Source organism: Daktulosphaira vitifoliae, unplaced genomic scaffold (assembly GCF_025091365.1).
Source record: "Daktulosphaira vitifoliae isolate Bord-2020 unplaced genomic scaffold, ASM2509136v1 Scaffold_1, whole genome shotgun sequence".
Classification (NCBI taxonomy): Eukaryota; Metazoa; Arthropoda; class Insecta; order Hemiptera; family Phylloxeridae; genus Daktulosphaira; species Daktulosphaira vitifoliae.
The window spans coordinates 77280906-77308478 of NW_026099572.1; the positions used below are offsets into that span (position 1 = coordinate 77280906).

A 27573-nucleotide genomic window follows, 5' to 3' on the forward strand; every position below is an offset into this window, starting at 1 on the left:
CAATATATTTATGTTATTATATATTATATTTTTACCAGCTTACAAATTAGAAAATTATAAAAACATTAAGACTAAAATCAATGTAATTCACTGTAGTATTAGTAATTTTAAAGATAATCAGGACTAAGAACCAAAAATATTTTGGTTTTCGCACAATTTATTTTTAAATCAGTAAATTAGTTTATCTATAATGAATTTGTTTTATAAGCACTTTGATAATACTCTTGGTTTTTATTTTTATTAACCTTATAAATATATAAAAAAAATTCAATATTAGTCAACTTACTAGATATGGTAAAATTTTTCAAAAATCATAAATTGTTATGGTTTCTAGTACTGATTTCATCAATAAATTACAAAGTACATTAAAAGATTAAAGAAATTGAATTTTAATTATCTCAAAACCTAGTTATTTATCTATATAAAAATGTTAATGGTGCTACATTATTTTATTACATTAAAAATTTAAAGAAAAATAATATCCCAACAATTTGCTTTCTATAAGTGATTGGACACGTACATAAAAATTGAGGTTTCTGTTGAAATATGTCAATATTTTATCAAATTTTTCTTTTTGCATAATCTCATGGTAAATCTAGAGTAAGTCCACTATTTTGATTCCAGACTACTACTTAATTTTTAATATTAATACTTACTGTTGAATTATGAATATGAAATTTATATCTATTAAATAATACAGTAATAAGAGAGTATAGGAGGTTTTGATCCCTATGAGTGACCTTAAAGTCAATACTATTAGAATTCTAAGGAGGTAATTTGTATAAATATAACATACTAGACATTTGTATAAAAAATTGAGTAGCTGTGTCTCCAGCAAGACAGTAGACACTGACACTCTAGATGCAATATTTGAAAGGTGTTACCTAAATTTAAGAAATTGGAAAATTATTTAAATTATTTAAACAAATCTTAATTTTAATATTTTTTTAAAAATCCGATTCAAATAAATACATTTAACATTTAAAGACAGTAAAGAAACAAGAGTTCTTATTATAGTTTAAAATTTAATTTTATAAAATATATATTATAAAACAGACATACTAAATTAATTAATATATAAATGTTTAGAGTTTAGAAAATGCATTTAAATACTATTTTAAACTCAAAAATTGAATTACTATTTTGGATTTTAAGAAATGATTTATTATTTTGACAGAATAATTTATCCAAAATTTTTTTTTATAATATGCAATATTAAAAACCATACTACTAGAAAAAAATTTATTTTATTAATTTAAAAAATCAAATGAAGAAACATCATCAAATTGTTGTTGTTGTTGCTGCTGCTGTTGTTGTTGTGTTTGACCTCTATTTTGAATACCACCTTGTTGCATACCCATCATTTGTTGTCTGTACTGGGGCTGCTAGAATAAAAAAAAAATTTTAAGATAATATTTTTAAGTAAATTAAATATTATACTTGTTGTAGTAGGTGCCTCAATCCAGGGTTACTAGACATAACCGGTCTCATTTGCATTCTCTGTTGAGGTGGATTATTACCCATAATTTGTTGATTAGATTGATTTCCTGGAATCATATGCCTCTGTTGCTGTTGATGCTGTTGTTGCTGCTGAATGTGAAACTGTTGATTTCTCAATTTATTTTGTTCTTCTTGCTGGTGCTAAAAAAGAAAAAAATAGATTAAGATATTTGTAGTTTCATAAATATTAATTACTTCAAGTTGAACTTTTAATATGGTTTCTTGCATCTGAGCATGTTCAAGATTTTGTTGCATTTGAGGTACATTCATCTGGTTACGAATCTGTTCAGTAATAAATAAATATAATAATGTCTTAAGTAGGAAATTCTGTACAATACCTCAAGTTGAGATTTTAATATGTTTTCTTGCATTTGAGCCTGCTCTAAACGTTGTTGCATCTGTGGAATATTCATCTGGTGACTCTGAATCTAAATATGTGAGGAAAAACTATACTTTTAAGTTCATAAAATGTTTTATTTTTTAAAAGTATGAAATATTTGATAATATTATTTTATAATAATTAGTAATTATTATATTATTTATAATAATTTAATTCAGTGTACATTTTATTCATAACAAATGATTTTCCATTGATACATTAATAATAGTAAATAAGTACACTAATTGGGGGTATGTGAGGTACTCAAGTAAAAGGCACAAAAGGGAGAGGAGAAAATATATTTTAATTTTTTTTTTAACTGTAAGATAACAGTTAATTTTAGATGTTTTGTTTTTTCTTTATTGCACTATGTTTGAGTACAAAAAAATAATTTTAAGTTAACATTTATTAAAATTTCTATATATCTTTTTTAAGATGTACAGATGAATATAACATCTACGTAAATAAAGTATTTCTAGTTATTATGTTTATAACTGTAGGCATATATATTACTGTTGTTGTTAATATATAATAGCATTATTTATTATTTTACTAATTTCCTTAAAACTGTATGACAATTATAGTGTCACTGTTTTGTCATAAAAAAAAAAAAAACACTTTTTTAGTTTATTAATTTTAAAGATAAAAAATAAATTAAATTATAAATATAAATTTATTATAAGAATAAACTAAACATTGTAGGCTACAAATAAAAAGGAAAGAAATCATTTTTAAGTGTTATAAATATCCTAATATTTTTCCTTATAATATTAACTCTATAGCATTCTTATCTTGCCTCAAATTTCAACAAAAAAATTTTTTTTTTCATATACTCTTAATTTTTTAAATATTTCTATTGGTATAATCATTGTATAGTTTATAACAAATTTAAAAGTTAAATAGTAGAGATACACTGTCAGTTCTTTTTTAACGCATAAATCATGTAAAAATAGTTGTATAAAATGATGAATATTAGAGCTTTTGTACTTCAGTAACATCTTAAATTTAAAAATCATATTCTTCTATTCTTTAACCATAATGAAATAATCCATTTGAAACTTACCGGCTAAAAAATCAAAATTGCACCAATTAAATTGAGGTTTATTATGCATTTTTAAATAATTTATTGTTAAATAATTATCTTACTTCCATTTGAGATTTATACTGTAACTCTTGTGCCTGAGCTGCCTCTAAAGTTTGTCTTAGCTGTTGTATTTTAGCTAAATTTTGTTTTCTGGCTAATTCTATATTATGATCACTGTATTGTGCCTGAGAGGGTCGAATTCCTACATTCCCCACAGGAACATTTGTCTAAAGTTAAATAATATTTTTACAATAAATTTTTTGTTTTAATTTAGTGTGATTATATTAAAAAAATTTTCATATAAATTTACTTGTAAAGGTATATTTGGATTGTTTCCTGTTTGAACACCACCTTGAGTACTGCCAGGCATCATTTGAATACCGGGTGCATTATTTGGGACTTGAGGACTTTGTGGAATAAAATTTGTTCCCATCAAGTCAGCTAAAAAATATATTAAGAGGAATTTTAGTAATCTGTTTTTAATACATCCTATTTAATCAAATGTTTCAGAAAATCAAAATTTACCTAAATTGGATTGTGATTGATTTTGTAATGTAGCAGCTAGAGTACTATTAGGAATTAAACCTGACATTTGATTTGATCCCACTTGAACATTTGGTATACTATTTCCAGGAGATAACTGCATTTGATTTGGCATACCTCCTTGATTCATTCCAATAGTTCCCTAAAAATTAATTGCTTATTATAGATTAATAGTTAAACATAAAATAAAATTTTTTTATTTATTTTTTATGTAAAATATATTACTTTATTTAACTATTTTAATTAGTTTAAATATTTCAATTTATTATTATTTTGAAAATTACAAAACATCGACAAAAAGACTTTTAATTAGCATTTTTTTTTTAAGAAACGGTATCTAAAATAAATACTATTTAATTAATATATATTCAAATGATGGTGACCATAAAATTTTTTTATATTGGATGCTATAATTCATTGAATCTAAAAAATTTGTTATTTTTGTTCACCACAACTGGCTTTTGTAATTAGGTCTTTATCATACTATTTTTATGATACATATTAAAATTTATAAAAATATCTAATTACTAGGCTTTGCCTAGCTGGTGCTCCGCCATAAACCAGGTGCACTCCGGACCTTACGCACCTATGGCGCATTAGGCTCTTCGGGCTGTTCTTACAAGTAGGCCACTGATTACGGCAGGAGTACCCAACCCAACCTGTCACATAAAATTTGTTACAAAGTGTAAAAATTGTAGGAATATGTCCTACCACAAAGAAAAAGATTGTTGGTATGGTAAAGCATACTATAATAATAAAAAATTAATTTTTCTATCACACAGTGCTTATTTCTTTATACAACCTATTCATTAATTTTTCTTAGATACTTGAATTAATAAAAAAAATAAACAAATTACCTAATAAAACCATGATTTTTATTTTTTTCATAACTTTTGTTAACACATATTTTAAATTTTTTTGAAAAAAAAATCTGTTGTTTGTTTTGAATCCATTTTTATTAATAAAAATATTTCTTTTTATACAGTGTATATCTACATAATAAACACTTCCAAAATAAGTGATAACATTAACAGGAGAACTGTGTGGGAGTTAAATTTTGCTCCACAAGACAACTATATTACTAACATTTCATAAACCCATGTTATTATCGATAACAAAAAAATAACTTTTTCTAACGATATTATACATTATTACATTGCTTGATAAAATATTTATATAACTCAGAAAATGGGGGGGACTAGTACACCTCTCAAAAAACGCCACTGTACACAATGGACCAATAAGTCAGAGTGCATGGACATTATTTCCACTTCACTAATAACTAGAACAAAAATCTTGTTACAAGGTAATGAACCATGTGTTGTATTTTTCTGACTTTCAATTTTTGGAGACAACTAAATTGATTGGTGCCATAGCAGCATTATCTATGTACAAGTTATAATATTATATAAGTGGGTTATTGTATATCTGCATGTAGACAAAAATGAATATTTATGTACAATTCTTGTTTACACAGGTGGATATTTTAAAAATTATTTTATCATTTATTAATTTGTTTGAGTGATTAATGTATATAACACCATAAATATAAATAAAATTATTCTTTTTTTAAGAGAAGTAGTACCTCCTTTACCATTCTGTTAACACACTATTGTTATATTTTATAGATTAAAAACAAGTCACTCCAAAAATCAATTATCAGTTTATCCAAAGGTCATCAGACAATAAAAAAAAATTGATTTTTAGTATTATAAAATATGAAGTTAGGTCTGAAAGGATTAAGTTAGATTCAATTGAAATTGAATCCTCAACAAATTTGAGTTTCAATTTAAATACGTACATTAAATTTTGCATTAAGTTTTATTGAAAAATACTTGTCTCAATAAAATAAAATAAATAAAAATGAAAGGTCATATGTTCCATTTTTAAATTAATTTAAACAAATTTCTCAATTTTTGCTTAAAAACTTTTGTTGAATTTTGAGCTTTATTGAAAATGATAAAACTACCACATTTAATACAATTAGAAAATTAATTTATGTCAGTTGCAGTAATATTTACAATCTTAAATCTAAGTAAATAATGTAGATACTAACTATGTCCCTAAAATTAATTATAAGAAACATACATAAACGGTAAAATATTTTCAAAATTTAATTTATGAGTATAAAAAATACTCATAGGTGAAATAAACCACATTTATCAATGACATTTATTGTGTTAAGAGTGAATTCTAGTTAATAATATGAGAAAATTACATGTCAAGTATCATAAGAAGTAATAACATATACTTTCAATTGTATAGTTAAAGATAGTTTATTAATTTATTTTCGCTCAACATATGAACTGAGTTCTATTTCATTTGGCATCCGTCCAATTGTAACATCAAATCTATCTTGAACACTATTTAACACTTTAGCATCTGTTTCTTCACATATAAATGTTATAGCAAGTCCTTTTGTACCAAAACGTCCTGCTCTTGCTACCCGGTGGAGGTACGTATCTGTATCTTCTGGCATATCATAATTGATGACAATGTTAACACGCTCAATATCCATGCCACGACCAAATAAATTAGTGGCCACCAAAATTCGTTTTTGGAAATCTTTAAACTCTTGGTAAAACTTAAGACGATCTTGTTGCGACATACCACCATGCATTGCAACAGATGGAAAATTTTGTTCATTCAACAATTCTGTTAATACAACACATCGCTGAACAGATTTCACAAATATAATCACCTAATGACAAATAAATGGTTTTAATTATTTAACTATAATACATTAATATATTTTAAGCGCACCCTCAAAGGGTAAAATGAGTTATATTGATTTTATAAATAATACCTGATTAAATTCTAATTCATCTAAAAGATCAAATAGTTTTTTATTTTTTTCCTTCTCTGTTAATTTTACATAATACTGTTGAAGTCCATGTAATGATAGTTTGGCATCATCATCAACATATACTTCTAATGGTTGCTGCATGAATTTTTTACAAACTGGACGAATATCTTTACTAAGTGTAGCACTGAACATCATAACTTGCTTATTAAAAGGTGTATTCTTAAATATTTCTTGAACATCACTTCGCATATGTAAAATCTCTAACATTTTATCACATTCATCCAAGATAAAATGCTTCAGATTATTAAGGACTAATTTTTTTTTTCTGATAAGTTCTAAAATACGGCCTGGCGTACCAACTACAACATGTGGCTTGTTGTTCTTTAATGTATCTTCATCTTTCGTAATTGGTACACCACCAAAAAAAACACTGACCTTGACTGCTGGTAAATATTTAGTAAAGCGTTCAAATTCTTTACTTATCTGAAATGCCAATTCTCTTGTGTGACAAAGAACTAATGCATAAACTTCACTTTCATAAACCTCTAACTGTTGTAATGTTGATAATACAAATACAGCAGTTTTTCCCATACCAGATTTAGCCTGGCACAAGATGTCCATGCCCAGCATAGCCTGAGGAATACATTCATGTTGTACTTCAGATGGATGTTCAAAACCACAGTCAACAATTGCTCGTAAGATTTCTGGCTTCAATAAGAAATCACGGAAGCCTGAACTATGTATTGACACATAATTACCTTTAACTTCTTTTTTGGTTTGTTTTTTATCATCGTTTTCTACAGTTTCATTTTGTTCGTCTTCTTCGTAATCCAAAAGATCATCTGCATCGGCCATTATTTGTGAGTTCCTGGTTAAACTTTAAACGCAAAATAAAAAACTATGATACCTTAATGGTTTTCAATGAATAATAAATATATATAATCTTGAGTTTTTTATGAAAAACCAGGAAATTAAACGGCATAGACGACGCGTGTTTATATCGGCCGGACAACAGACATTTTAGAGGCATCCGGCATCGGCGTTTAGAATCAGTGCGCGCATTTTCAGGGAATGTAAACAGAACTATAGTAATACCAACTTACAAGACCAATAAAGCATTAAATAATCTAGTTAAAATATTCTAACTTAGATAGCAGCACACGTATTGCTTTTTCTTTTAAAATGTACTGCTTTGAATAACTGAAAAAATACTTAATAGAAAAGAATTTAATCAAATAATTTAATTAACGTCTAGTTTTATTTTAGAACATTCGAAGTACCCTGAAAATATATTTCAGCGTCCATTATATAGAAGTTAACATATCCAAGGATCAAAAAAATGTTAAAAAATCCGTCGTGGGGTCGTGGCACAGTGGTGTTGTAACATAGTTGGATTAAGTATAATATCTGACAGTGATTAAAATCACTATCATAAAAAAATGCTTTAATGCAAATTTTTAGATAGTGTTTAATTTTAAAAAATTAGTGGATTATTTCAAAAGCTACATGATCTCCTAGATAAAGATCTAAGATAAACTATGTCGAATGAAAAAGGGATATAAATATTATTTCTCATAAAAAAATTGTGTTGATCCATACACTTTTCAATAAGTTATAGCATTATAAAGTTAAAAATGTAAAAAATAAAATCGAGAATTTTCACATAAAAATAGCATTCGGTAGCCATTTTCACTGTGAAGACAAAATAAAGTCCGAAATTTTTTTTTGCCATAATAAAGTTATTACATTAGCATTAATTTAAGATATATATAAAAGTGTCAAACTTTCCAGAACACTTTCAAAAGTTGAAACAGTAAATTTTTTGTAAAAAAGTTGTCATTTTGAATCTTCTCTGTGGCCAAGTAAAGGGTCAGATTTACAAAAATAAGTATAACCAAATGATAAGTAAAGACACCATGCATCTATAAAAAAAGAATTATATCGATTTTTGAAAAAGTTATGGTAGTTTTTTAAAAAATGTCAAGAATTAGCGATTTTTAAATTTATTATTTTTTTGGAGATTTCCCCCATTTACGGGGAACAAGGGAAATTTTTTTAATTTTTGAAGGTAATGTCTTCGACTAGATACAATTTGTGATTTTTCGATACATCGTTGAAAGAAATCGGTTCTTTGAGAGCTGAGAAAAAGTGGTAACAAACACAAAAAAAATCACTGGTTGATAATAACTTTTGGACTAGTATTTCTGAAGTTATGAACATTTTTATACCTTGATAGAAGTAGGAGTAAGACGGAGAATATTTTTAGTGATAAAAAGAATAGTTCAGAGCATTAATTTGCAGTTATTACTTTAAACTATTAAATACTTCAGAAATACTGGTCCAGAGGTTTTTATCAACAGTTTTTTTCTTAAATTAAGAATTTAAATTAATTAGATAATTAGCTAATAAGTTAGTTAATCATGTATATACAGTTTGGAAAATCAAAGTTGACACTCTTATAAGGGATGTAAACTTAACTAATACTAATTAAATTACAATTTTATTTATAACATCCAAAAATTTGCCTAAGGGTTGGGTTGGGTTTTGAAATCGACTAAATCTCAACATTAGATTATTTATTAAAAAATTATTATTCACATGTTTTCTTAAATACATAACTAAGGAATAAGATAGGTGGGCTTAGATACTAGGAAAACTTAGCCCTTAGAAATTTCAATAAGTTTCTTAAATCTATGTTTTATCTGCATTATTATTTTATGTCAATATAATACATAAGGGTCTTTTAGTTATAGATTATTTAAACACTAGTAAACATTTAAACAAATTACTGCCTCGAGACATATTTAAATAAAGGAATTGAATTTTTATTGTACGACCACAAAAATATAATATACACAATGGTCCACAATGTATTAAAAAATTTTAAACTTAAAATACTACATTTTGTTATTATATTAGCTTCGATGCGAAGCTGAGAAGATATTAATTTTAGTATGATGTTTTTTTTTTTATGTCTGTTGCCACTTTTTCTCAGCTCTCACTGGACCGATTTCTTTCAAAAGTACGTCAAAAGATCACAAATCGTATCTAGTTGGAGACATTACCCTTAAAAATTGAAAAAAATTCCCTCGTTCCCCGAAAATGGGGGAAATATCCAAAAAAATTACAAATTTAAAAATCGGTAAATTTTGTCATTTTTTTCACTTTTTTTTCTTAAAACTTCCATAACTTTTTGAAAAATAAACAAATCAACATAAATTTTTTTCTACTAAAACCTTAGATATTTCCCTTTCGATTGATATCATTTTGTTGAAAATCTAACACTTAACCTGCTCATGAGGAGGGAGTTAAAATAGTAACTTTTTTACAAAAACTAACTTTTTCAACTTAATTTTTGAAAATGTTCCGGAAATACTGCGTCCTTTAAACATATATCAAATTAAAGCTTATTTTATGTACTACAAAATGAAAAAAAAAAATTTGTCCCGAGTCCCGACAATTTATCTTCTGCATGTAAACGGCTGCCGTAGTTAAAAAAACGCTATTTTTGTGTTAAAATTTTCGATTTTAAATTTTCAACTTAAAAATGCTATAACTTTTTGAAAAATGTATATATCAGCACAAATTTTTTTTTTCTAAATACATTATAAGTACATCTTTCATTTGACATAATTTTTATTTTAATTGGACAAATTCCCCTTATATAGGGGGCATTCAAAACTTGAAATATTGTAAAAAACATAGATCTTTTTCAACTGAACTTTTGAAAATGTTCCGGAAATACTGCGTCCTTTAAACATATATCAAATTAAAGCTTATTTTATGTACTATAAAATGAAAAAAAAAAATTTGTCCCGACACTTTATCTTCTACATTTAAACGGCTGCCGTAGTTAAAAAAACACTATTTTTGTGTTAAAATTTTCGATTTTCGATTTTAAATTTTCAACTTAAAAATGCTATAACTTTTTGAAAAATGTATATATCAGCACAAATTTTTTTTTTCTAAATACATTATAAGTACATCTTTCATTTGACATACTTTTTATTAAAATTGGACAATTTCCCCTTATATAGGGGGCGTTCAAAACTTAAAATATTGTAAAAAACATAGATCTTTTTCAACTGAACTTTTGAAAATGTTCCGGAAATACTGCGTCCTTTAAACATATATCAAATCAAAGGTTATGTTATATACTATCAAATGAAAAAAAAAAATTTGTCCCGACATCTTATCTTCTATGTGCAAATGGCTGTCGAAAATTTAAAAAAAAATGTAATGTTTGCGATAAAAATTACATTTTATCGGGATGTTTTTTGTACTTAAAACTGCCATAACTTTTTCAAAAATGAACAAATAAAAATAATATTTTTTTGTATTGAAACCTTAGATATTTCCCTTTCATTTGATATAATTTTTTTTGAAAATCTAACAATTATTCTGCTCACTGGGGGGATTTAAAATAGTAACTTTTTTACAAAAAATAATTTTTTCAACTTAATTTTTGAAAATGTTCCGGAAATACTGCGTCCTTTAAACATATATCAAATTAAAGCTTATTTTATGTACTATAAAATAAAAAAAAAAAATTATCCCGACGACCTATCTTCTATGCGCAAATGGCTACCGTATTCAAAAATATGCTATTTTAACAAATTTTTTTTTTTTAAATTTCAGTATTATTTTTCATTAAACCAATGATGATAAATACATTACAAAACACGATACATTTAAAAACATAGTCGTAGGGATAAATGATTTAAACTTCCAATTAATTTTTTTAATTCATTAATCTCATATGTATATAAATGTTTTTTTTAAAAGAGGAATTTCAAATTTAGATTACCAAAAATTTGAGCGACTTATGCCNTTTAGACTATGTTGAGATTAAATATTTTGCTCATGAATTATAAAGATCCTATAGGAATCTATCATCAAAACCAGTATAGACTATGTTATTGTGACATCATATTAATACACCAGTATGACATATACGCGGCCACATTATATACAAAATGTATGTATTAAAATGCTTTTAACTCAATAAACACTTATCCTTTATTATTATTTTAATATTTTATAGCATAAAAAAAAAAAAAAAGATTATTTGATAGCTTGATATTTGGGTTTAGGTCCTATGCTTTCCCGCAGGGAAATCCGCAAGTATTACGGGCCTAACAACCCCGCGGACCCTAGTTATTTCAGTGGGGGTGGCAACACGTACCACTGCTCTTAGCCGGTCATGACTTTGGTTAGTTGGGACTGGTAGGCCTGGACATACCCGCTTGCTAACAGCGAATAGGACCCCCTAATCCAGCCATACCAAGTGAAAGGGTTGCTAACTTGTCACAGGGTAGTTAGCCGAAAGGTAAAGTGACCATTGAGATCCTCTATGGCACCTGGCGCACCATAAAGTATACAGACTTATCACAGTATCGAGCTCTGCTGTGACGGACCTTTATTTCTCGACTTCTCGTGGGAACTATATGGATAAAAACATAGAAAAACCACAAAACAACGAACTTGTGACGATCAGGGATCCTACGGACAACCTGTCGGAACAAGATCGTGAACTGGCGACTCTTCGCAGAAGAATCGCCGAACTTGAAGGTCTCAATGCCAACAACGGGACACTTGGTGAACCGTCTACTAGCAAAGAGACAGCAACGTCAGCAAATGTAGACCAGGAATCGCAAGATCAACTGGGAACAGTAGCTGACAAAATCGAGAGTCTAAAACTTAGACCCGAGAAACTGAGCGGCAGTCAGAGGCGCAAGCTGAAGAGGAGCCGAGCAATCATGGAGGGACAGAAGAACCTATCAAAGGAGGGAGACAAGGGAACCGATGACTTGAAAAAGTCAAAGGGAACCGAAGCTCAAAAACCTACATGTAAGAAAACTCATTGGGTACCGACCTACAGGGACGTGGTAACCGATGATAAAAAAGTGGCTCTGGTCCTCGCAGGCTACCCCACTAACAAGTTGACCACAGAGCAGGGGCTACTCATTGAGTCTNACAGGAGGGGCTAAATCTAAGGAGTTTTAAACTGTTTCATAAACAAGCAGATAAACCAAGAACTTGCATTTTGGTTAATAATAAAGTTAAAGCCAGCCTGATACTTAATCTATCAAGTGCAGACTTGACTACTATTAAAGTAACACTAAATGATGGTAAAAATATTATAGTAGCTTCAGGATACCTACCATATGAGGTCACAGACCCAGGTAGGGACCTAACTATGCTCTTTAATTATTGCAAAAATGAAAAATTAGAACTAATCCTAGGTATGGATGCTAATGCACACCACACTATTTGGGGGAGCAGTAACATCAACCAAAGAGGAGAGGTTATAATGGATCTATTGCTGACTACAGACCTAAGTATACTGAACAGAGGTAGTGAACCTACTTTTGTTATCAGGAACAGGCAGGAAGTCATTGATCTGACAGTTTGTTCAAAAGGGTTACTTCAAAAGATAAAAGGGTGGAAAGTGTCCTCCGAACCTTCTCTTTCTGATCATAGGCACTTACGATTCACTTTGGAAATTAACAAAGTTGAGTCGGAGTACTATAGGAACCCGAAAAGAACAAACTGGGACAACTACAGGGCAGATCTCTCTCGTGACCTGAATAACCTACAGTTTAGATTGGGGTCGAGACAGAGTACTGAAAGGGCTGTAAATATGCTACAGGACTCCATTGTCTCGGCTTACAAAGAAAACTGTCCTTTAATAGAAAGGAAAGGTACAGGGCAGGGTGTAGCTTGGTGGAATGCTAACCTGTCTAAATTAAGAAAGAGTTCACGTAAGCTCTTAAATAAAGCAATGAAATCAGGTTTGGAACAACACTGGGAATCCTATAAGGACGCTTAAAGGAACTACAAATCTGTATTGAAAAAGTCCAAAAGAGAAAGCTGGAAGAAGTTCTGTGGGGATATACAACAACTCCCTATAACAACTAGACTCCTGCGATCACTAAGGAATGGACCAAACAAAACTGTCGAGGCAATACTACTGCCAGACGGAATGTTCACCAATAATGATAATGAAACATTATCACTTTTGATGAACACACATTTTCCTGACTCTGCAATTAACAACAGAGAACAGGAACATGATGCACAGGACAAACGTGTGACCTGTGCTGATTGGAGACTAGCCAGGAAAGTGATAACACCAAGTGGAATAAGATGGGCAATAAAAGCCTTTGGCAGTTTTAAAGCTGCAGGCTGTGACGAAATTTTCCCTGCATTTCTGCAACAAGGGTTAGATATAATAGTCCCCCATCTCTGCAAAATATTTAGGGCATGCCTTCCCTATGGTTATCAATCAGAAAGCTGGCGAAAGGTTAGGGTGGTGTTTATACTCAAACCTAACCGCACTAACTATTATGAAGCAAAATCCTACAGGCCAATAAGTCTTACTTCATTTCTTGTTAAGACTATGGAGAAACTTATTGATAGGTACATCAAGGAAGGGCCTCTTAAGGAGAACCCTTTACTTTACTGCTTAACTACTAAGATAGGGAAAGCTGTAGAAAATAAAATGTATGCAGTAGGTATATTCCTGGACATCGAAGGGGCTTTTGACAATACTCCCTCCGATGCTATGTGTGAATCTGCACAACAGCATGGAATAGAACCAGTTACAGTAGAACTCCAATTATCCGAACTCCGATCATCCGAATCGCCGATTATCCGAATCACTTTCAGAAAAAATCAGAAAAAAATTTGTCCAAAGTCCGCGGCGTCAGTGTAGGCACAACACGTGGTAAGAGTTCCCACTCCAGTTCCGGCGCATTGCAGTCACCTGTCATTGTTTATTTTGATTAGTCAGTGAATGGGTCCCGGTCCCCATTAATTCGGATAATTGGAGTTCTACTGTATTAATAAGTGGATAGAAACCATGCTTAAGGAACGCTCCATTTTGGGACAGCTCAATGAGACCAAAGTAATCAAGAGTGTTAAACAGGGATGTCCACAAGGCGGGGTTCTATCCCCCTTTCTATGGTGTCTAGTATTGGACTCGCTTATTAGAGAGTTAAACAAATATTGTTATACACAAGCCTATGCGGATGACTTAGTTATAGCAGTGGTGGGTAAATTCCCAGACACTATTATAGACTTAGCACAACAGAGACTTAACACTATACAGATATGATGTAGTAAGTACGGTCTATCTGTTAATCCAAATAAAGCATAGGTTGTTATGTTCACTAGAAGGAGAATAGGACTAGACAGTCTTGACACTTACTCTAAATGGACAAGAAATTAGCTTAAAATCGGAAGTAAAATACTTAGGTATTATCATGGATAGTAAGCTAAAATGGAAATCACATGTTGAGTCAAGAATCTAAAATGCAATGTCCACAGTGTGGATATGCAGCAGAGTCTTGGGAAAGACATGGGGTCTTAAACCAAGAGTTATGTATTGATTGTACACTTCAGTGATTAAATCTAAGATATTGTATGGTGCCCTAATCTGGTGGACCAGAACAGCAATTGTTACAGCTAGGAAAGAACTTAGTCGCATACAGAGAATGGCTGCTATGGCCATCACTGGAGCATTAAGAACTACACCAATGGTAGCATTAGAGGCACTAATTGGATTGCCTCCTCTGCATCTAGAGGTGAAAGCTCACCCCAAAGCTACAGTACTAAGATTCCACAACTTAGGTATGTGGACTTTGGAGAGTGATACAACAGAACATGGTAAAATACTAAAAGAGATAGACAAGGGCTTTTTAGAATACCCCTTGGACTATATCAAACCGGTTCTTAAGAATAACATTCCCTACAAAGTGGAGATCACTACACGTAGAGAATGGAATATTAACCACCTGACTGACAAAGGAGGATTTGTGATATATACAGATGGATCCAAAAAATCAGGAAAGGTAGGTGCTGGAATTTGGGGCTTAAAGCCACGAATAAATGTCAGTATGTCATTGGGCACAACACCCTCNATGCCATGAATAAATGTCAGTATGTCATTGGGCACAACACCCTTTGTGTATACCTGCTGGTATACAAAAATAGGAAGATAACTATCTTAAGTGATAGTCAAGCGGCTTTGAAGGCACTCTGTAATGATCAGGTGAATTCAAAGCTGGTCCTCGAATGCAGGGAAACTTTAGAATCACGATCGAGGTTCAACAAAGTTACACTAGCGTGGGTACCGGGACACAACGGTGTCACTGGTAATGAGAATGCTGACTTTCTAGCCAGGAAAGGAGCAGAGAACACCTTTGTTGGACCAGAACCAGTGGTAGGACTCACTGAGCAATTGTTCAAAGTGCTACCCAAGAATTGGTGCAGAGAACAACACAGGAAAATCTGGAAGTACTTGGTAGTACCTAAACAATCTAAAATGTTTATCAAGACCCCTGGTTTATTGCTGGGTGATCTTAATAGCATGACTAGACATCAGATGAGCACCCTGACTGGTCTATTGACAGGACATGGTTACTTGCTTAAACATCTTAACACAATGGGGGTATCAGAATCATCATTGTGCAGGAAGTGTGGAGTAGAAGAGGAAGACTCATTTCACATCATGTACGAATGTGAAGCCTTGTCCACACTGAGATCAAACTACTTGAATAAACCTTTTCCTGAAAAAGAAGATATTAAAAACCTAAAACCCAAAGAGATACTTAATTTCGCCAGAAAAACAGGACTCTTTGGTTATCTTTAGAGGTGACTTTATGGTTAGTAATGTATTAACACTTTGGTGATAACACTTAAGTGGGTAAACCGAATCAAGACAATTCGGTATGAGGTGCGCACAATGGACCAACAGGTCTGAGTGCATGGGCATTATGTCCACCTCGATAATAACTAAAACTAGGTCCTAAGCTTTAAGGATCATAAGACCCTAACACTAGCACTGTTTACAACTATGACACAAGACTATTAACTAACTTAAAAATACTCTTAATAATAATTTATTATAAAATTTACTTGGCCTTGTCGTAACATAGCCGTGGAAGCTTTTTGATGTTGTATAAGTTTCCGTAGTCTATCAACAAATGCTGCTTGATCATTTGGAATAAAACCTAAGAATGCTTTCCTATCAGATGTATATAAAAGTATCAAGACTTTTATATCACAATTATGTGAAGTTGGAGCACTATTAAAGTGAACACAGCCAGCCTAAGAAAAGAAGAAATAATTTTTTTGAAGTTCTATTAATTAATTAAGCAAAATAAATAATTTATACTTACATAACCATTACTCATAAATTTTGTTAATGATTCTAATGAGTCACAAGGTGTTGGCTGAAAAACAACAGACTTTGAATCTTTTAAATGCGCTCCTCCTATACTTCCAATTAAATGTTTTGGCATTAACTGCATAATTAATTTTTCAGGCCATGTTTCTGCTTTTCTATAGTTATAATATATATATATATATATATATTATTTATCAATCAAACTTAAATAAATTATGAAATTTTACAATTCTGGTTCTCCATTTTTCATAGTAGCTGAAACTGTACATGGTACACTCCTAGTAATTTTTTGTGCATCATTAATACTTTTTGATTTTTCAATCCATTCTAAAGTTCCTGTCCATATGGTTTGTCTACCTGCTCCATTCTGGAGATAAATTTATTTATTTTATCAATTAATTAGTAATATAATCAAAATAAAAATAAGAAAATATAATTTAAGTGTAGAAAAAACTAATTGAAACAGACATGTTTAATATTTAATAATTGAGTTTAATAATTTATATATATATATATATATATATATATATATAATTTTAATTGTCTCCATTTTTAAATTTTTAAAAATCCTGTGGATAGTCAAGAAAATTTTTTGTTTAAATTTTATAAAACTACTTATATCAACAGTCTAGTATGATGGTACAGATAATTGCCTTAGATATCAATTGTTAATTTGTGCTAAAAGGTACTTTTATATAATTAAATATTAAAAAAATATGCTCACATAATAATTGTCTTAAGTGACAAAAATTGTTATTTTTATAATAGAAAATATTGTATTATTTCTAATAATTAAAAATTATTAAATGACTAAGTGCTTATTGTGGTCGCTAAATGAATAGGAAAGGTAATAATATAAACACAAGACAAGAGTAGAAGTTTATAAAAATAAAAATGAAACAATACAATAAGGAAAAGAGGTAAAACTTAATCAACTGTGATATAAATAAGGAAACAAGTGCTATGACAGATAACAGTAACATCAAGGATCAGGAGGCCCATGAATTTAATATCTATTTTGATACATGGTGAAAAATAGTGCCTAATACACATACATACTTACATTTTAATATTTTGTAAAATATTAAAATATAAATGTGAATTATATTTGAAAATTATAGAAAGTAGGGTATTACAAAGGGCAAACATAAGTTAAGTTGCGTTTTGCCATAATTTTTTATCAAGTAGATTCTTTTATCATAGAAATTTTGTGACATCACTGTTTGTACATTACTATCAAGATTTTAACTGTTTCAAACAAATCAAATTATAAAATTTTCATCAGAAAAGGATTCCATCATGGGATGCTACTTTTTTGTTGTCTAAAATGGATATCTGCTCAATTATTAAGTTTATGTGGTAAAAAAATGATAAAGTTGTAAACAATTTCAGGGAAACATGTGAAGTATATAGTGAAAAAGTTATTTTAAGGCAACCTGTTGATAAGTATTGCGATATGTTCAAAAATTACCATATAGATATAGTTGATAGATAGCCCCATGCTGGGAGGCCTTGTTCAGAAAACCTAAAAAAATTAAACGTGTGAACGAAATGATTCAATTGAAATAATGAATAACTATTGTTGAAAATGCTAATACTATGCAAATTTATTTTTGTATTGCTCAAAGCATAATCAAAGATAACCTTAATTATAACAAAGTTTGTTCAAGAAGGGTACCAGGGTTACTGACAGAGGAGCACCAAATGCAAGATTCCAATTCAATTGGTTATGATTTCAAAATGAGAGAAATGAGTTCTTGGACAAAATAGTGACTATTGATGAAACATTCATACTTTAAACCTGAATCAAAAAGGAGTTTAATGGAATGAAAACATACTGTTTCTTCTTAAGCATAAAAAGCATTTTATGTCTATATTTTAATTTAAAAAAAATTCTAAAAAATTCATAATAGATTTATTTAATTTCAAAATGCCACTCATATCAACTTACGCAAAGAAAAATTAATATTATATTTTATATTTTTAAAGATATTGTGTGAATATAATAACAAAACAAACAATCACCCTATATGATATCAATATGAAATTTATGTAACACTCTCTTTTACTAATTTAATAATAAATTTTATTTCAAACCTCTGTAAAGATGTTGTTTTAAAAAATTATACATGCTGCATGTTTGTTTTCAATAATTTTAAAGGAAAATTTGTGAAGCAATTAAGATCCTATAGTTCTATCGCTCATTATTATTTAACTATTACTTGTTGTTGCTGCTGTTGGAGTTGCTGTTGTTGTTGAGCTTGCTGTTGTTGCTGATTGAACATTTGCATGGCTCTTTGTTGTTGTTGCTGTTGCTGAATTTGCTGTTGTTGAATTTGTTGTTGTTGTTGCTGTTGTTGTTGCTGTTGTTGTTGCTGTTGTTGTTGTTGCTGTTGTTGAATTTGTTGCTGTTGTTGAATTTGTTGTTGCTGTTGTTGAATTTGTTGTTGCTGTTGTTGAATTTGTTGCTGCTGATGAAGTTGTTGCTGTTGCTGTTGTTTTTGAACTTGTTGGGTTTGTAGAACTTGTTGATGTTGTTGTACCTGTTGTTGCTGTTGTATTTGTTGAGAAGACACTAAATAAATAATAATTTTTTAAGAATAAAGTAATATTAAAACTTCAAAAAACATATATTTATTCATTCATAAAAAGGGTAAATAAAATCTTTTCAAAATTTTAAAATAGTTATTTTTTTTAGATCTTTTCTTGTGATTCTATAAAAATAAATATTTTTTTAAATTAAATGTTTATATGAATAACAAATTTTTTAAATGCAAATTTCTCTAAAAAAAGTCCAAGTTTAATATAAAATAAATTATTTAATGAATTTGTGCATCTAATTTATGATAATAAATTAGGAAAAATGATATAAATATGTTTAAAAACATGTATACTATTTTATGAAAACATTCAAATTTTGGAGTTTGGTAATTTTATTTTAAGAAGTGATTCAATAATTACAAAAGTTTTAATATTTGAAAAAAAAAATAGTTTTATCGGTGTTGAGTTAATTTAGAAAGAAAATGTACAAACTATCAAGTCTCTGTTGAAATGTTGGTGTAGATAATTGTGCTATTAATGCACTAGCTTGATTAGGTTGACGTTGTTGTGACTGCATCATTTGCCAATTGCGTGCTTGTGGTGGTCTAATAAATCCAGTATTATTAGCCATATTGGTATATTGTTGATTTGGAGTAGGATTTCGTAGCAACTGTTGCTGTTGAACTTGTTGTTGCTGTTGCTGTTGTTGTTGTTGTTGCTGTTGAGCAACAGCGACAGCTTGTTGAACAGCTTGTGCGGCTTGTTGCTGCTGTTGTTGTACTTGATTTTGCATAGCTAACACCTAATACCAACATTTATTGTTAACATATAAAGTATTAATTTTATATATCAATCTTTTAAACGCCTAATATGAACATTAATTTTTTTTTTAATAGATAAAATTTAATTAAAAATAGAATCATTTATAGGGATAAAATATAAGATATTATACTTAAAATGAATTTGTATACAACATACCGTATTATTGGTTCTAAATGGTACAGTGCAAGGAGCAACTGGAGATCCAATATTAACATTATTGGATAATGGACTAGTTAATGAAAGACCTGAATGAGTTGTAGGAGGACAAGGGCTCATTTGTCGCTCTTTTAAACTAAAAATATTGAATAAATATATTATATAATAATACTTAAAATAAAAAATAGAAAAACCTGTATCCATTTAGTAAAATCAAATGTCTTGGATCTTTTGCATAGTTTTTGCTTTGAGATATTTGCAAATCTCCTCCTGCTTTTTCAAACAACTTTAAAAATGTTGGAGTTTTTCTGGCAGATAAAATTGACAAAAGAATTCCTCTCTATAAATAATGACAAAAAAGTCATATAAACTTTTAAATAATATTAAACAAGATAGATAAGTATAATTTGTATTCTAAAATTCTTGGCCATTATGATTTGCTGAGAAAAATATAATAGATAATAGGTATAAGAATAATCTAGACTATTTAAAATTATGTACTATAAATCCAGATATAATTACTACAATACTCTATAAATTATAAATTAACGTGAGATAATAGTTATTGCCAATGTAATTTGAGGAAGTCTTGACGCAATTTCTTTTTTGGCAATATAGAATATTTTGTTTGGAGTTCTTTAAAATACAAATTATAAGAATAATTTTGTTTTAAATCTTAAGTATATAATGTAAGCTATGATTTAATAAAAGTTTTAAGGAAGCAGAATTTTTGGGGCAGTTGTAAGAAAATATGGTAACATAAAAACATATTTAAAGTATTTCTAAAAATGTTATGTTGATATATGCTCTTTTTAAAAAGTTATAGCAATATAAATTTGAAAATGGAAAATAAAATTGAGAATTTTTACTCAAAAATAGTATTTATTATTACTACAGTGGTCATTTATACACAGAAGAAAAATTATTAAGACCAATTATTTTCAAATTACATTAGGGTTCTTCACTTGTAAATGTACAATTAAGAACTATTCATTTTTTAAAGTTCTTTATTAATTTATATTTTGATTCCACATGCAGAGTTAATAAATATTTGTTCTTTGAAAAATTCTCTTGGATAACAATATCAAATTATTTATAATTAATTAAAATAAAAATGGTAATAATTATTTTATGTTAAATGTTTTAACTTTTTTGTAAATAACAGTTGGCATTTGTTAAAATGATATTATATTAAAAATTATGTTATAACATTAAGACTTTATTTAGATACTTTTGATTTTTTGTTATAAACACTATTAAATACAATTTGTTACTATCAGATTAAACAATTTTTTAGTTGAAAACTTGGTGGTGTCACTTAGTGGTAATATATGACATTAAGGTAAAATCAATATAATATGAAGTACATGGATTAAAATCCCAGTACAGGGGGCACAGTTGTCATAGTTGGGTCAAGTATAATGATATCTGACAGTGATTAAAATCATAGTGTTTAATTTTAAAAAACTGGTGGATTATTCCAAAAACTACATGATCTGCTATTTTCCTTATTAATATCTTGATTAAGATAAAGTATGTCGAATGAAAAAGGGATATAAATATTATTTCTCATAAAAAAATTGTGTTGATCCATACACTTTTCAATAAGTTATAGCATTATAAAGTTAAAAATATAAAATCAAGAATTTTATCACAAAAATAGCATACGGTAGTCATTTTCACTGTGAAGACAAAATAAAGTCCGAAATTTTTTTTTCCATAATAAAGTATATTACATTAGCTTTAATTTAAGATATATATAAAAGTGTCAGACTTTCTGGAACACTTTCAAAAGTTAAGTTGAAACAGTAAATTTTTTGTGAAAAAGTTGTCATTTTGAATCTCCTCTGTGGCCAAGTAAAGGGTCAGATTTACAAAAATAAGTATTACCAAATAATAGGTAAAGACATCAAGCATCTAAAAAAAAAAAAACTCAGCAAAGTGGGGACGTAGCATAGTTGGGTCCAGTATAGATCTGACAGTGATTAAAATCCTTATCATAAGAAACGCTTTGATGCAAATCTGTAGATAATATTTAATTCTAAAAAATTGGTGGATAATTACAAAAGCAACACCAACTATTTTCTAAAATATATATCCAGATTAGTAATGATTAGATTCAAAAATATAATATAAAATTTTATATTATATAATTGTTATATTGAATTGTTTTCAAATTATTATTAATTTTGATTTTTAATATGTTAAAAGTAATAATTTTTAACCTACTTTATTTCGTCCTTTAAAGTGAAAGTTTCTAATAAAAAAAAAAAAAATGAATTTGTTACCATAACTTTTAGTTCAACTTGCTAGTTTGAACTTGACATTATTAAATAAAAACAAAATGAAATTTTTAAGATTAATATGCAGTCAGCAAATTTTATAATTACTATTTACAGTAAATTTATCAGAAAAGTTTGATTTTTTTTTACATTATTATCGTAATAGATCACTTAAATAAAAATTATAGTAATCATTTATAATAAATTTTTGGTATTTAAAAAGATTCTACAATAGAAATATTTAGAACTTAATTAATTTAAATGATTTACTTTAACTAAAAGGACCAATAAAAAAAAATATTTACTCAATTGAGCGTATTATAAAATTAGATTATAATTGTAAAAATTTATCTTTAAATTCAGGTGAAACTGAACATTTTTTTTTTTAGATTTGTGTTTTATATAGCAACATGTTATCAAAATATTTGGAATATTATAGACTGTTAGTAACACACACAAATAAAGTTAAAAAATTATTAAATTACTAAGTAAAATCATTTACTTTCGCAGTTGAATACTTTTATCATATCAATTCTAATTTGACAATAAATACATTAAAAATATTAGAAAGGAATCATTTTAATTGTTTGTATGGATAAAGCTGTTTATGGTACTTTTTATTTGATTAAATGATTTTCTTTCAATTTTTGAGGGTAATATCTACAAATAAATACGAATCATTTGACTTATCATTGAAAAAAGTAGGTGAATTGAGGGTTGGAAAAATAAATCGCATCCACAAAAAAAAACACATAGTAAAATATTAACATAAATAAGAAATTTCTTCTCATGAGGGGAGACTACAGTGATGGGATTCTTGATATTTATTGAAGTTAATGAATCTAAATGAGATAAAAATCAAATGATTTGAACATTTTTTTAACTCAAAAAAAAAATGCAAAATGTTATTAGCCACAGACGGATTTGAACCTCGTACCCTAAGCGTGAAAGACACAAGTGTTACCGATTCGGCAACTGTTCATCGTTTTCGTCACATGATATTATTGGCAATTTAAGCTAACTAAAATTTAAAAATTACTTTTTTGACTTTAAAAAAGTAAAAAAATTTTAATAAGCTTTATTTCTTATGTCTTATGAACTTTATTCTATGTCAATTCAATTATATAATATTCATGAAAGTCAATGTTCATTATTAAATTATTAAATTTAAAATTCCCCTTTTAAGATATTTTAAAATAAAATGAAATACAAAACCCAGAATTTTAATACAAAAGTAGCATATTTTTGAATACGGTAGCCATTTGCACATAGAAGATAGGTCGTCTGGACAAATTTTTTTTTTTAATTTTATAGTACATAAGTACATGACATGACCTTTAATTTGATATATGTTTAAAGGACGCAGTATTTCCGGAACATTTTCAAAAATTAAGTTGAAAAAGTTAGTTTTTGTAAAAAAGTTGCAATTTTCAATCCCCCGCAGTGAGCAGGTTAAGATTAGATTTTCAAAAAAATGATATCAAATGAAAGGGAAATATCTAAGGTTTTAGTATAAATAACAATTATGTTTATTTGTTGGTTTTTAAAAAAGTTATGGAAGGTTTAAGAAAAAAAAGTGAAATAAAGTGGAAAAATGACCAAATTTACCGATTTTTAAATTTGTAATTTTTTTGGAGATTTCCCTCATTTTTGGGAAACAAGGGAAATTTTTTCAATTTTTAAAGGTAATGTCTTCAATTAGATACGATTTGTGATCTTTTGATGTATCGTTGAAAGAAATCGGTCCTGTGTGAGCTGAGAAAAAGTGATAACAGCCACAAAAAATCACATCATAGTAAAACTAATACCTTCTCAGCTTGCATCGAAGGTAAAAAAATAAAAATAACTATAAAAAAGGGGTATCTCTAAGGTTGTTCTGAAAAAATTGTTTTGTCGCATTCATTTTTCTAATTTAATAGCTATTTTATAAAAAAAATAACTTTATAGAGATTACAACAAAAGTTAACTTAATAAAAATCATTCAAAGTATCATTATAATATTAACTAAGAATTTTCCTATTAATCACCAATCATTTATTATTTTAATAGTTGAACACTATCTCACATTTATGTACTATAATTAAAAATTACCTACATAATTGAAAAAATTATTTAACTTACTTCATTAAATAAATTTAGTAATTGATCAACACTATGGCCTGCATAAGATTCACATTCCATAACTGGAAAGTTATATGGAGGCGAGTTGCAAATAAGTATACAATGTCTTTGTTTAGCTTCACGTATTTCTTGTAAATCCTCAAAAAACACTAATGCTGTAGCCAAACCTTCCCCCATATAAGCATGAGACTCGGCCATGCCACCAATCATACTAAATTATTAAATAAAATAAAAACAGAGAAAATTATTATTTATTTGATTTTTCATGCAATAATAATAACTAGAAGTAGCAAATAAATTAAATGAACACTTTTACACAAACTGTAGCAACAGTAACTACATTACACAATTAAAATTGCAAAAATAAAATTATGAACTTGGATTTATAATAAATAATGTCACCAAAAATCACAGCTACCACATATAGTTAAATCAAAACATTACCAAGGAAGAATTCACTCACACACTAAAAAATGTAAAAGGTAATAGTCCTGATCCAGAGAAACACCCTATGTATTCATACAAAACTTTGGAACACAGACTACAAAATTTATGTTACATATTTTCAATCAAATCTAGAATTGACACATAGCCATCAACATTAAAAACAGAAACTGTAATACTAATTTCAAAACCTGACAAAAATAAGTTTAACTATAAAATTTAATAAATCATAGATTATTGTGATTTAAAAAAAAAAAGAAATAAAATATGAGTACTTATAAATAAACTTTTAATAAAAAACAAATCATGCGAATAATTAATCTTGACATTTCAAAGGAATTTGATACCACTTGAAGACACAACCAATACCACAGATAAAAAAAGTAGAAATAACTTTAAAACAAACTATTTGACAAAATACATTAAAAATAAATTACACTCACTAATGGAATACAACATCAATGTATCTTGAATTATAAACTGTTAATACAACATTAAATACTTCCTTGGAACTCATCATACCAAATAAAAACTGAATTCAACACCTTACCAAAAGAATCTATGTTTTTCAAATTAATTAAAAATAATTTAAATAGTATATTTCTATATAATTAAATTATATATAATAATATAATATGGTATATATAATGAAATTATTACAATGTATACTGATGCACAAAAAACTGAAAAAAGCATAGGAATATCCATAATACTAGAATATAATCCAAATGAAGGATATTTAAAGTAAGTATCATACAACAATACAGTTAAATTTATTAAACTTACTATGACCAAAAAATGGCAAAAACACAATATTCCAAACTCAACCCTATAAAATATATGGTTATGAAATGGAAAAACTCACGTATGAATTTCTTATATCCACTCTTAAGCACATACTTATGTAATGCCTCAACTACCAAACTGATTGATTTCAATTTAATATTAATGATAATAACCTTAACACCTCACTAGGACTAAATTCAGAAAAAAACGAACAAATGTTTAAATTCCTTAAAAAAAGAATCTTTTTAACAAAATATAAATTATTTTATTGAAAGAAAATATTGCCGATAATTATAAAAACCACCTAGTGTAAAATAATGTACATTTTCTTTTAATTTTTAAGTATAATTCATAATATATTGTAACTTATGTTTTAGATCAATAAAAAATAACAATAATCATTATTATTTTTTACTCGACTAGTACAATAAAAAAAATGTACTCACTCAATTTTTTCAATAATTTTAATAACTTTTTGGGGACTAGTATAGGTTCCATATGTTCTACAACAAGGATATGGTTTACAGTCATTTGCTTCATAGACAACAATTCCATAGATTGCACTACTGTTCTGTAAAAAAAATTAATGGAAATAGTACAGAATATCATGTAATTATAAAAAAAAATTGGAAAATTTTATTGATATGTATTGACAATTTAAATTTGAATTTTATAAAATTTTCATGCTTTAATTTTATTATAATATATATAATATTATAAATATTACACAAAAAATGAAATATATTATTTTATTAATAAAACGNCTCATAAAGATACAATTTAAATATTTTCAATGTCCCCAAATATTTTTATACAATTATCTCATTTTGATATTTAATATTTAATGTACCTTTTAAGTAATATGATTAAAAAATAAAATATAATTGCATAAAATTTGTTGAAAAAAACATTTGTTTTGGTTAATACTTTCTACTAATCTCACACCAACTAATTGAAAACAGGTAAAAAGAATATTATGCAATTAGAATTTATGCAATATTTATTGATAAATTATATTTCTGTAATACTTATTTTAAATATCATAAAAGAATTAATTTTATTGATCCATTTTGAAAGAATTGAAATGAAAACTATCGATTCAATAAAAACTATCAGATCATTTTTTAACACCTCATTTGTAATTTCATTTAATTTTATAATAAGCTCAAAAATGTTTAAAACAATATATTTTGCAAATGAAAACAATTTAATTTATACATTATACTATAAAAATTAAATAATTTTGCCTTATTTTAAGTACCTTATATATTTCACTTATAAAGATATTAAGTAAGTCGAAATATTTTTACAAAAAATACAAGTACTTAATATTATTCATAATTGAAAATGCAATAGAAATTAACAAACTTACTTCAGACAAATATTCTCGCTCTTCAATAGTTCCTTGATTAAAATACCTGCATACATAAATTAACTTATTAGTATTGCACAAAAAATACTTCAGCATAATAAACTTACTCTAAAGTAGGAGTAACATAATTAGCTTTTAATTCGCTAATGTAGGAATTCATAGCTGTCTTCTCAATGACAAAAATTATATCTGTTTGAACAGAATGGTCTAATGGTCCGAGAACCATGATTGTTTACTTTCAAATCTATAACTTAATAAAAGATAAAGTAACTCAAATTGGATAGTTAATATTTACATCATATTGTCAATTTATTTGCCAAGAGTAATAATCAAGTTATTATGGGTGCTATAGAAAGTACACTTAGTTCATAGCGGCTTGTTGATTGCTGTGTACATTGTGTTATGTTATGGATACTAATTCTTATCACATAATTCGAGCACAGAATAGATTAAACCAGAATGGACACTGATAAAAAAATTACATGTATTCTTATGGGAGTACGGTAATTTTGAGCTTATGTCGCTCAGTGTTACCATAAAAACAA

At 27.8% G+C, this 27573-nt stretch overlaps 2 protein-coding genes and 1 long non-coding RNA gene across 3 annotated transcripts; 1 reads left to right on the forward strand and 2 right to left on the reverse strand.

Annotated features, from left to right (window-relative positions):
- Positions 1 to 1228: 1228 nt before the first annotated feature.
- On the reverse strand, positions 1229 to 27437 carry LOC126895594 (mediator of RNA polymerase II transcription subunit 25-like). The gene is made up of 19 exons (XM_050667648.1): positions 27136 to 27437; positions 27029 to 27074; positions 26103 to 26227; positions 24427 to 24637; positions 20218 to 20363; positions 20024 to 20159; positions 19538 to 19847; positions 18727 to 19079; positions 16732 to 16871; positions 16497 to 16659; positions 16234 to 16425; positions 3489 to 3648; positions 3274 to 3404; positions 3026 to 3190; positions 2943 to 2945; positions 1839 to 1928; positions 1696 to 1782; positions 1441 to 1641; positions 1229 to 1385 (listed from the first exon to the last, which is right to left on the reverse strand). Exons 1-19 carry the CDS (start codon positions 27252 to 27254, stop codon positions 1251 to 1253), a joined length of 2913 nt encoding a protein of 970 aa, XP_050523605.1. The 5' UTR covers positions 27255 to 27437; the 3' UTR covers positions 1229 to 1250.
- Positions 5596 to 7345, reverse strand: LOC126895607 (ATP-dependent RNA helicase WM6). The gene is made up of 2 exons (XM_050667681.1): positions 6313 to 7345; positions 5596 to 6207 (listed from the first exon to the last, which is right to left on the reverse strand). Exons 1-2 carry the CDS (start codon positions 7165 to 7167, stop codon positions 5791 to 5793), a joined length of 1272 nt encoding a protein of 423 aa, XP_050523638.1. The 5' UTR covers positions 7168 to 7345; the 3' UTR covers positions 5596 to 5790.
- Positions 8583 to 11382, forward strand: LOC126895608 (uncharacterized). Its single transcript, XR_007701679.1, has 2 exons — positions 8583 to 8658; positions 11149 to 11382. It is a non-coding gene; the product is annotated as an uncharacterized LOC126895608 (long non-coding RNA).
- Positions 27438 to 27573: the final 136 nt, after the last annotated feature.